Genomic DNA, 12,769 nt, shown 5'->3' on the forward strand with positions numbered 1-12,769 from the left:
AGCAAGTGGGACCTGAACCCGGGTCTCCTGGCTCAGAGGTAGAGACACTACCACTGTGCCACAAGACACTAATTTTCAAATTATATGTTGGTGAATTAAGCTCCAGCAAACCATTCATAAGACTTTGAAACAAAATCTTTTCCAAGATAATCAAAGGATTGTACTCCATATAAATAATAATTTCTTCTACATTTGTGGTAATATATTTTCCAAAATGATGTAGAGCCAACGCAAGATGTCTCTTTCAATTGCTGAATATATTTTGCTGATCTGTGGTCAGTTTCTTTGAAAATTAATTGACAGGCCGCACATTTTGTCCTCTTGTAGTAAGACAGCCCTCACACTTACATTGTGAGCAAAGACAGCAAGTTTGAATGGCTTCTCATAATTCGGCGCAGTCAAAACTAATGTAATTGTCAGCACAGCCTTCAACATTTCAAAGGCCCAAAGACATTCTTGTGTCCATTTGATTATTTTTTGGAAATTTTCAACAAATTTGTTAAAGGTTCAAAGAGAAACATGTGATACAATCCTCTCATTACAAATTTTCACATTTTATTATGGTATGGGAAAATACAAAATAGCCTTTTGTTTGACTTGTCCAGGTGCTACTTGCCATTTTCCCATAGTGTGGCCCAATTAAATCTATTTTGCTTTGGCTAAATGAATTGGATGTATAGCCAAATTGGCTTTTGGAGCCAATCAAACGTTTCAGTCAAGTAGTGTAAATGCTCTTCCCCCAGCTTTGGTCCAAAATCACCAAATCTCCAATGTAAGCAACGGAGTTATATAGTCCTTCAATGACTGTATTGGCTAATCATTGGAACGTCACCAATGCATTTTTCATTCCAAACAATATGACATTCCATTGATAAATTCCATCTGGTGTTATAAAAGGCAGTATTTCTGTGGCACTATCCGTCAACTGAACTTGCCTTTAGTAAGGTAATATTTGTGACAATTCATGTGGTTCCAATTTATTCAATACAGTCCTCCAATTTCAGCTTTTGTTGTCAAGCCAATTTTGCAATGATCAGTACAAAACATTTCTGACCTATCTGGTTGCAGCATCATCACAATAAGTGAGCTTTACCTTCTATGGCTCACTTCCATAATGTTATTGTCCATCACAAACTTAATCCCTTCAATCACTTGAGTTTATGTGTCTGGATTTAATCTGTAAGAGTGCTACAGCCAATGCATCCTTTATTCACCCGTGGCATGTGAGCATCACTGACTGGGCTAACATTTATTGCCCAGTTCTAGTTGCCCTTGAGGAGATGGAAATGAGTTACCTTCTTGAACCACTGCAGTCAATGTGTTTTAGGTAGACTTTACAATGACATTAGAGAGGGAATGTAAGTATTTTGACCCGATGACAATGAAGCAACAGCAATATATTTCCAAGATGTTGAGTGGCTTGGAGAGAAACATGCAGGTGGTTGTGTTTTTTTATGTATCTGCTAAACTTGTCCTTCTAGGTGGAAGTGGTTGTGGGTTTGGAATGTGCTGTCTGGTCAATTTGGTGAATTTCTGCCGTGCATCTTGTCGATAGCAGCAGCAGTATATATTGAGCATCAGTGGTGAAGAGGATGCATATTTGTAAATATGGTGCCTTTGTCCGAGATGGTGTCAAATGTCCTGAATGTCTTTGGAGCTGTACTCACCCAGACAAGTGGGGAGTGTTGAATTGCACTCCTGATTTGTTCCTTGCAGATGGACAGGCCGTAGTGAGTCAGGAGGTGAGTTACTCACTGCAAGATTCCTTCACTGCAATTACCACCTGACCTGCAATTGTAGCAACTATTTGTATGGCAAGTCCAGTTCAGTATCTGCTCAATGGCAACCGGCAACCCCCCCACCTCCAAAAAGGAGATTCATTGATGGCAATATCACTGAATATCAAGAGTCAATGTCTATCTCTTATTGGAAGTTGTCATTGCCTGGCATTTATGTGGCTCCAGTGTAAAATGCTCCTTCTTAGCCCAAGCCTGGAAGTCGTCCAGATCTTATTGCATTTAAGCATGGACTGCTTCAGTATCTGAGGAGTCGTAAATGGTACTGAACATTGTACAATCAGCAGCGAATGTCCTCGCTTCTGGTGCTGAGATGACTGACCTCCAAAAACCATAACCAAGTTCCTCTGAGCCAGGTATGACTCCATCCAGCAGAACGTTTTCCTCCTGAAGCTTGTTGACTCCAGTTTTTCGAGGGCTTCTTGCTGCCACAGTTGAACAAATGGGACTTTGATGTCAAGGGCAGACACTCTTTCTTTGCCGTTGAAATTTAGCTCTTTAGGCTATGTTTGAACTAAGCCTGTGATCAGGTCAGGAGTTCAGATGCCCTGGTGGAACCCAAACTGTACGTCACTGAGCTTCCTGTTACTGAACAGATGTTGTTTGTTAGCATTGTTGATGACACCCTCCATCACTTTGCTGATGATCAAGAGTAGACTGATGGGGCAGTAATTGACCGAATTGAATTTGTCTTGTTTTTTGCGTGCAGGCCATAACTGGGCACTTTACACCTTTTCTAGATGTCAGTGTTGTAACTGAACTGGAACAGCTTGGCTAGGGATTCTGGAGCATGAGTCTTTAGGACCATTTCTGGAAAGTTGCCAGGGCCCATAGCCTTTACAGAATCTAGTGCCTCCAACTGTTTCACATGGAGTGAATCGAATTGGCTGAATTCTGGCATCTGTGATACTGGGAGCACTGGAGGAGGCCAAGATGGATCATCCACCCGGCACTTTTGGCTGAAGATTGTTGCAAATGTTTTAACCCTATATTTTGCATTGATATGCTGCCACCCTACCCCCTCATTGAGGATCGGGATATTTGTGAAGTCTGCTACTCCAACAAGTTGTTTAATTGTCCACCACCATTCATGGCAGAATGTAGCAGAACTGCAGAGCTTAAATCTGATCCGTTAGTTGTGGGCTCACTCAACTGTATCAATCACTTGCTGTTAATGGAGTTTAGCATGCCAATAACCCTGTTTGGTAGCTTCAGCAGGTTGACATTTCATTTTAAGGTATGTCTAATGCTGCTCTGTGTCCCCTCCTACACTCCCCATTGAATCAGGGTTGATCCCCTGGCTTCATGGTAACAGTAGAGTGGGGGATATGCCAAGCTATAGGATATTATTGTAGTAGTATTCTGCTGCTGTTGATGAGCCACAGCCCTGTCTTGAGTTGCTAGATCTGCTCAAAGTCTGTTCCATTTAGCAAGGTGGTAGTACCACACAGCATGTCACAATGTATTATCAACAAGAAGGTGGGAAATTTTCTGTAAGGTATGATTCCATGAGTGTGACCAAGTTGCTTGATAAGTCTGAGAGACCGCTGTCCCAAATTTGGCACTAGCCCCCCATTGTTTGGAAAGAGGACTTTGCAGCTGTAACAGGGTTGTTTTGCCAGTGTCGTTGCTGTTGCATGCATCAGTGCAGGGTTGTCCATCTAGTTTTGTTTTGTTCTTGAGACTTTTGACTTTTTCACAATTGAGTGGTTTACTTGCCAAACCATTTCAGATGGCAGTTAAGAATCAACCATATTGCTGTCAGTCTGGAGTCACGTGAAGGCCAGGTAAGGATGGCAGTTTCCTTCCCTAAAAGACATAAGTGATCCAGATGGGTTTTATTCTGTGATAGTGGATTTAGTAGAGCCAGTGCCAATGTCATCACTTTACCTGTACTTGAGGGCCGCGTGATGATCTTCTCTAGTTTTCGTGAGCTTTAGTAGTCCATTTGTTGCTCAATTGGATTGTTTGTTCCAACTTACACGATTCAGTCTTGGTTTTTGAATGATTATTTTGTTAAGTTGCATTGTTCTTGTGCCTGATTCCAAATAGCCAACAAATGGTTAACAGAAGCTTAGAAACACAGAATCATTGAAACACAGAAAGAGACCTATATATGATTTTTAGAACATAATGCCACTCAGATTCAATGATCTGATTAAGCTGTACAGAAAACATTCTTCAATTTTGTATATTCTATAGTGAATGCACAAAGTTTTATAGTTTTGTTTTCTTCCTACTGTTTCCACTTTCATTGTCAATTTAATTTTATCACAAAGTACTTAGTTGAGGGAGTAGATGTGAGAAATGTAATAATATGAGAGCGGATAGCTGGATTATCAATGATTATGTAAATGACATGATTGAAGCTAAAATCAGTTTGCCAAGAAATAGCACATCATCTTTATTTACAGGGTTTCAGTGTAGGCCCTGGAAAGCTTGAATATATGAGCTATGCAATTCAAGTATTGTTAATTATTTCCTATCCTATCAATATCAACATGCATGACAAATTTGCCAGATTATTTGTTTAAATTAACTGCTATACGTATACATGAGACAGATTAAAACTTATTTAATATTTACAGCAATGTGTTTTTGTCACCTTCCTTTTTTTAATATTCTGAAAGACAGGGAAAAAGGCCATAGTTCTTTTTAGGAAATTTAAAGCTCAGCATTGATCCTTACTTACCAAATAGAAACAAAGGAGAAATAATTTTTATATAGAAATCATTTCGTATCAACATAACATCTTTGTGTGCTATATAGGGAAGGAATCGCATTGCATTGTAGATACTAATTTTGTAGAAGGTAGACTTGCACAATTGGATCATCCTTTGACCCAGCATATATGATCTTTGCTATTTTGTTATATCTCATGGTTCAGACTAATAAAACGTATAATATTGCAGGCAGAGCTGTAAGCGTTCTAACTATTTTGTCATTTGCAACAGCCTATCGATGTTTATATTTCTTCCTTTAAAATGTACTCACATTCAATTTGTGTCTTTTTTGTATTGCAGTGCTTTAGATTCAACCTTTGATAGTGACATTAGTGCTGAAATGAATGCCAGAAGCCGTGGCACAAGTTCATCTAATCGATCTTCACCATTATCCTGGCGGTACGGCCAAGCAAGTCCACGTCTTCAGGCAGGGGATGCACCTTCTGTAGGCAGTGGATGCCAACCTGGAGGAAATTCTGGCTGGTTTGTTCGGGGAGACTCATCTCATTACTCACATACCATGCCCATGCGGAGTTCCAGTAAATCATGTAATATTTCTCACTTGGACTTGGAGTCTCTGGATACTGATGATGTAGACCTGAAGTCCATCAGTGCTGACATGTCTGGCTATATGAGTGACAGCGATTTGATGGGGAAGACAATGAATGATGATGACATTACAACTGGGTAAGTTAATTAAAACTGAATTCTTGCAACTTAACAAAGGAATCAGACTCAAATCAGCTTTTGAAATTGTTTTACTAGATGCTAAAATAATGAATACTGTGTTATATGAAAGTGAATTAATTATTTCAGTTTTAGTTTCTGTGGCTGTGTTTAAGTTGTTTTGTGTTTGGGACAGATTGATTCTTTGCATTACCAGTGAGATCAGATTGATTGCAGAGTTGAGAATATTCTAGTTCCTAATACAGGTTGTTCTGATATAACACTTATTTCATCAACACAAGTCGGCTATAGCATGATTGATGAATTGTGGACGTTGTTTGGATAATGTGAATTTTCTACTAAATGAGTATAGTGATCTTCTACAGCAGGATTTTCTCTAATGATTTTTCATAGCGCAATTTTCTATAGCGCGAGGTTGCAGAGGATGATCTCTGTCTTAGTAGTAATTAATATAAAGTAAGACTGAATTTAATGGAAATGTAAAGACAATTTGTTGTGCTGCAGTCAACGTAACATGTTCCACCAGAGGCTATTCCTATCTAAAATAGAGCCACTAGCCTACCAAAAGTTACCTGAACTGGTATATAGGGATTGAAACTCATAGAGTGGTAGTCATACAGATGTACAACACGGAAACAGACCCTTCGGTCCAACTTGTCCATGCCGACCAGATATCCCAACCTAATCTAGTCCCACCTGCCCGCACCCAGCCCACATCCCTCCAAACCCTTCCGATTCATATACCCATCCAGATGCCTTTTAAATGTTGCAATTATACTAGCCTCCACCACTTCCTCAGTATTATCACATAATCATTTCTTATTATTGTTCGAATTTAACACTTCCCCAGATATGAATTGCATGCCCATTGTACCTACTTCTTCTCATATTTTCTATAACGTTCCTTGTTTTTCATTTCATCTATGCCCCAAACTTACTTGTTGTTTCCAACAGGCAGGACTTCTCCTGCCCCTTGACAATCCAGTCAAATTCTCATCATTCTTGACCTTGTGTTCTACTTGCAGCCTATTTACTTCCTGAAGATATTGCCTGAAGCTTCAATGTCTACATCAATCAACATCACAGTTGCATTTTTACCTATGACAGAAGAAGTAGATTTTTCATCTCCAAAGTTATCAAGAATATTTTTTTGAAAGTAGTAAAACATAGGGACAATAAAAGGGAATCATTTTAGACATGTTTTGTAATTTAAAATTCAAATTAAAACGTTATATGTATCTATAATAACTTAGACTGATATTGCTATAGTCCAGACCAAACACGCTCAAAATATATTCAGAAGATAATCTGGACCCTAATTTTTGCTTATTTTAAAGTAAGTGTAAGGCGTTGCACTCCAGGTGCAATTCGATTAGTCAAACTGCTCAACTTTTAGCAAAGCACACATTAGTTTTTCACTACAGTTAAAATACAGACAAAATAAAAATAAAAGAATTGGCTTAACTGTAAATATCAAAACGCTTAACAATAATATATATTAATTGTGACTAATTAACGGTTCCAGTATAGTAACATCCCATAAACACACCCTTAGCAAAGGGAAATTCAATAAAATAGATCGTCTCACGTGCAATTCTAGATGCAGAAAGAGAACCCCAGAGAGAGGAATAAGAGCGTGCACATTCAGCTTAAGACCCCAGCAACTGCTGAAAGCTAAAACTAAAAATCCTGGTTCTATGGGATTTTGATTCCACCCATTCAGGCTGATTCTATTGTAACAACTTTTTAAAAAAAGACTCAAAGCCTCACAAGCTGTTTACTTTATAGGCTTTAAGTAGATTGCCCACATCCTCTGTCTCAAACTTCATTTAAAAAAAGGACAAAATACACCTCTTAAAGCCACAGTATCTTCACTATTTATTATAAACAATAATAATATTTAAAGACAGCAAGAAATTATTTGTACAGTTGAAGGAGAAAATGATGTTACATGAATTTAATCTGACCATTTATATTAATATAAGTCTTAAGTAAATAACTACATTTAATTCACTGAAAGCCATTTCCATTAAGCTCACAAACTTTGTCTAATAAGTCCACAGCCACCTGATGAAGGAGCGGCGCTCCGAAAGCTAGTGCTTCCAATTAAACCTGTTGGACTATAACCTGGTGTTGTGTGATTTTTAACTTTGTACACCCCAGTCCAACACCGTCATCTCCAAATCATTTGTCTAATAATGAATCCATTCAGTCTTTAATTTTGTAGTGACATTTGAAGTATCCTGTCAAAACAAAAGATGACCCCGCAGGTCATTTCTTTCATATTTATTCAGTCCAACTGCTTGGCCCAAATTCTTTCAATATTCAAGTTGCCATAAGCTTCTGAAAATAATTTGTGACAAAATGTGTGCATTTATCTGAAGAAAGAAAAATGCTTCACAGTTCCTTTGCAGCTCAACTCTCCAATGACCCATTGGGAAAAAGTTTAAAATTACTACCTTGATTGTGTTGCAGTATTGATGCTTAAGTTTTTATTCATCACCTTCATCCTGTGATGAAATAAAGTCATATATATCTTCCTCTCCAATGCCAGATGTTCTCAAACTATGAAGGCAGGTAGGCAGTCTGTTGAAAGGCAGCTGCTGGCAGGTCTGTCTGAGTAGCACAAGTTGACTTAGCTTCATGTTGTTTTGTTCTCTTTCTCCTTCCCAGAGGGGCAGCCCTCTGCCTCATGTCTGTACAATCTCCAGATGGCTTAGGAGGTTACTATTTGGGGATGCTTGGCTAGGAGCGGAGTGCGGGATCTTGTTCTGCTGTTCTGTGATGTAAATCTGTGGTAATTTGCACCACAGGGCTGCCTTAAACAAAATTCAAAATTAACTTTAAAAAAACATCCAGCAGCTCCAAGGAACATTACAAGCCCAGGAGAAAATCATCAGTGAATTTGTACCATTGAAATTTGAGGGATTTCAATGTTGGAAGCTTTCATGCCACTAATTTATGCTAGATTCAAACCTAAAATCATCATGTTAGCCCGAGTCGTGCTGACAGTGTCTTAATACTGCTCGAAGTAAATTAACCTTTCAGTCTTTTAGCAATTGCTAGATAAGTCATGTATTATAAAGACAGATGATCAGTAAAATGACAACACTGCCTGGCTAAATTTAAAAGATCTTGCCTGTAAGATTCACAACATTATATAATTAATGACTTTTCCACGCTTGAGTAAGTATTAAATGCTTAGATTCTCAAATTCAATTTGCTATAAATAACAAACTAGTTGAGATTGGCAACTTCTTTTCTGATGGAGTCTGAAAAGGGATTTAAGTCTTTCCCTTTATTGTGTAGTTAACCTGTTTCGTGTTCACCTCCAAGTCAGAAATTTAACGATGTGTTTGAAAAAAAAACAAGTGAATTACAGCGTGGAATTTTGAACTAAATGAAAATTCTTCACTTGTACATTTCACAAGAAGCACACCAGATGTATTTACTATTTTATGTAACGTCTCTACATTTAATTTCATACTATCTAAACAGAGTACTGTTTTAGTGTTCTCAAACATAGGAGAAATATTCAGAACTATCTGTATAATGATACAGATTAGGATGCAAGTTATTCACAGTAGGGCTTAATTCTGTGAAAGAAATCTGAATGTTAGTTCAAAAATTTTGTTCAACCAGAATCACATCATATTGTACTGTACCAAACACTGATTTTTCAAAATTTACATTCAGCAGAGGTCTCCCAGGCCCAGAGACCCATCGCCCAGCATATGGCCAGCCTAACAATGAGGGAACAGTATTGAGGTCAGATCAGTCAGGACATAATATTCAGATACATATACGCAGTGTGCATTGCCATTATGACAAATATCTTGGGAAATCAAAAGATGCAAGATCAGTTACTGGAGTTGGGAGCTCTTTAAGTATGGTGTAGTTTCGGTCACATGATCAGTTTTCAGTGTTGACAGAGATAGCAATTACTCAGATAGAAATAAGTATAAGCTCCGTGTGTGTTTTGTGAACCTTGAACACTGATTAAACATCAGTGATAGGAAAAACCTAGAAATGCATTAGACTGGATTATTGCTACCGTGGTAAATATCTTGAATCAGGACATTTCCTGACCCGACATCTCTGCTTCATTTAAAGAGCTACAAAACACCCAGATTTTACTTTATTAGGATGGGATAGAATCAGGCCCTGTCAACCTGAAAGAAAAGCCAAGGTGGCTAAGTGCATGGGCAGACTGGTAAAACTTTGACTTTCTGAGATCTTGTCCCTGATGGTTTATACAACGTTAGTCCTTCTAGCCCTCGCCCCTCACACAACCTCATTTCTGACTCCCATCCACCTATGCCACCTTAATGCCACCTCATACCCCTACACCATCTCCAAGGCCACTCACCCAGTACTAACCATGAATAGACCTCAGGATCAATGTGGAAATGCAGAAAATTAGCTTCTAACAATCTCTCATTCTTACACTCGTGGCATTGAAGAAACTCCCATTTGAAATCTCATACAAAGCTGTTAAATTTCAAGTTGTTAATCTCTTATTGACTCAAACTCATATATGTTTGCAGCACAGAATGAAGTCATTTGGCCTGTTATTTCTGCACCAGTCAACAAAGATCTGACTACATCAATCCCATTTTCTAGCTCTTAGTCCAGGCCCTGTAGGCTATGTCAATGCAAGTGAATATCTTAAATGTTATCCAAGCTTTTGACTCAGCCTCTGTTCCATGCAGTGAGTTCTAGATTCCTTGAAAAGAAACTCTCCTCAACACTATTATAAACATTCTACCTTTTACATTAAACCCATGCTGCCTGATTATTGACCATTTCAGTAATAGAAAAAGTGCTGCCTATCCACCTTACCAATGCCTCTAATAGTCTTACAGACCTCTAAAATGTCCCCTTTCAACCTTCGCTGCTCAAAGGAAGTCAAGCCCAGCCAATTCAATTTTTCTTCATAGCTTGGCTCTTACAACTGAGGCAATATTCTGTTAAATCTCCTCTGCAACTCTCTAGTGCAAATCTGCAAATCTGTCTTTTCTATATTGTGGTGACCAGAACTACACATAATTCTAACCAGAGTTCATGTGAAAGCTACTCCTTGAATAGTCTATCTGAACTGTCAATAAAATTGTGAACTTAACACCCCCACTAGATTTTTAAACAGCCAAGCATTTCTAATAACATAATAGTCCTTGAGAAAATATCAACAAAAACCACTATTAAAGCTGCATAACTCAATGCTATTTTGTTTAATGACTCCCACTTGACAACCTGTCAATTATAGTAGTCCAATGAGGTTTTATTTGGCCTTCAATGGCAAATGTGTTTCTTTTTTTCAATATTAAAAACTGGATGCTTTAAAAAACTTCTGACCGTGATAGTTAAACAGACCATATCTACCCTCAGAATTGCTTATATCTATTTGATCAACCTATGATTCCATACTACTGTGGGGTCTCTTTGAACAGCACCAAGTTCAAGTAGCCCTGTTGAGTTTTGGTTTTGGCCTCTGTAAATCATGTTCTACTGCTATTTCCTTGCCAGCAAAAATGAATTTGTCGGAAATGGGGGCTGGACTGTCAATGTGGCTTCTGTCTGCCACTTTTAAAAGTTTGTGCAGTCTCAGGGATTCCACAAAAGTCCAGACAGTGGTGTTCACATCCATCTACTAAATTTGTAGTACGAGAAGAACAGTTGGGGACTGAGGAATGTGAAATAACTTCCAAGAAATATACATAACAGTGGAATGTTACTCAGTGAATGCAATCTGATTTATTGTTGTATTAGTTTGTAAGGATCACTTTATTCTACTTATTGTAATCATAGTACAAAGAAATGAGAAGTTAAAATAGGAGACATTTGTCCATGGTTTTATTATCAAATCTATTTGAATGGATATCTAAATCCTTAAGTTTCATAATGCCTTAAGGCAGGCCATTTAAATATCAAGATTCTTATGTATACCTGATCCTGACATGTATCCATAACATTTTGGAGATCAGAACTTTGCAATAATTTGCACTTTAGATGTGGTACGTTGCATATGTTGTGCAGTCCCACAATGCAATGTCATTGAAATATGCTTATTATTTCAGACACTCGGTCCATTGTAAATCTTACTTAGAATCTCAGATGTTTAATGCTGTTGCTTTCTTTACATGAAGGGCTTTTGAAGGAGAAATGCTGGGCATCAGCAGGAAAAGAAAGGAATTACATAAAATGGAATTTAATGGAAAACAGTTAGATTCCAAATGTGGTTTATTTTAAAAATGACATTACATCTTTCTTCACAGATTCAAAGCAGAGGGGGAAGAAAGCTTTGAAAGCACTGACAAATGATGCTTTGTTCGAACCTTATTTCCTGAAATCAATAGGAAATGAAGTCCTGCAATTTTCACCATGCCAATGGCATCATTGGTATGCCACAGCAATTGTTTGGGAAGCAGAAGTCTTCAGTCAGTATGACTGAATTAGCTGATCTTGTAATTCTTTCTTTATATCATAGAGTACTGAAAGAAGTGATTTGCAATTAAATAGTGACATTTACTATTTACCTACAAGAAAAATGTTCAGTGGTTTTACTCATAGATCTCTTTGATTTAGTCAGATGAAGGGTTGCTTGTGCCTGATATAAATTTAATGCTCACTAAATGTTTCAGCAAAATAAGTTGAGTGTGCATGTGATAGAAAATAATCACAGTCCTTACAGAAATCAGAATTAGTTACCGATTAAATAGGATGTTATTATTCCTTCTTAACAGTAAAAGCTCTTGTGGTACAGAATTGTGTCCTTACTTCTGAGCCAGAAAATCTAGTTTCAAATCTGACCTGCTCCGGAGGTATGCCATAACACATCTATACAGCTGATTTTTCAAAAGAAAATCTACAATGTCCCAGTTTAGAGAAATATTAATTGTGAACACAATAGTTTTTGCAGAGTGATAATGCTGATCAGATTTGTTCTATTTACATGAGATCAGCATGTTTGAAAGAATATAAACAGAAAATTTGTGTGAGGAGAAAGAAACAGATTTAACATTTTGGGTTTTAGATCCATGAGGGAGTGCAGAGGTCTGTGATTGGGTGGAAGACAGCAAAGATGAAATGACAAAAGAGATGATGATGCAATCCAAAAAATGATAATTGGATAAGCAAAGGAACAAAAATGGAACTGGACAAAATTAAGGTGGGAACTCTTGAAGTTATATTAGACTTCAGTAGGAGGAGAAAGTGGGAATGGAGCAGATAAATAAAGTAACAAGAGACTGAGAGCTCAAAGGCACTGTTTTGTTGAATAGAGGTGAACTGCAGAACGATCATCTAATTTGTGGTTGGCCTCTGAGAAAACCAGGAGATTACAGTATGGTCAGCAAATACAATACACTAAATGGAAAGAAGTGCTATTACACCATGTTATTACCTGGAAGGAGTGTCTGGGGCAAAGAGAGCCTGATGGGGTTTGGAGGTGTAAAGGGATTAGATGTCCAAAGTGAAAATTAAATGGTTAGAGCCTTGAAACAGGAAGCTGTGACTGGTGGTAATGGTTCTTCTAATGATGTATGTGGGAAGAGACTAAAGAGA

At 37.9% G+C, this 12,769-nt stretch overlaps 1 protein-coding gene across 4 annotated transcripts in view; it reads left to right on the forward strand.

Moving 5' to 3' along the window:
• nav1b (neuron navigator 1b) overlaps positions 1-12,769 on the forward strand; it is a 638,783-nt gene that overhangs the window by 323,634 nt on the left and 302,380 nt on the right. For all 4 annotated transcript variants that reach the window (XM_043716841.1, XM_043716842.1, XM_043716844.1 and 1 more), the window contains one exon: positions 4,820-5,206. In XM_043716841.1, the coding sequence (XP_043572776.1) occupies positions 4,820-5,206 (387 nt within the window). The remainder of the gene's footprint in view (positions 1-4,819; positions 5,207-12,769) is intronic.

The sequence above is a fragment of the Chiloscyllium plagiosum genome, chromosome 26 (assembly GCF_004010195.1).
Source record: "Chiloscyllium plagiosum isolate BGI_BamShark_2017 chromosome 26, ASM401019v2, whole genome shotgun sequence".
Lineage (NCBI taxonomy): Eukaryota > Metazoa > Chordata > Chondrichthyes > Orectolobiformes > Hemiscylliidae > Chiloscyllium > Chiloscyllium plagiosum.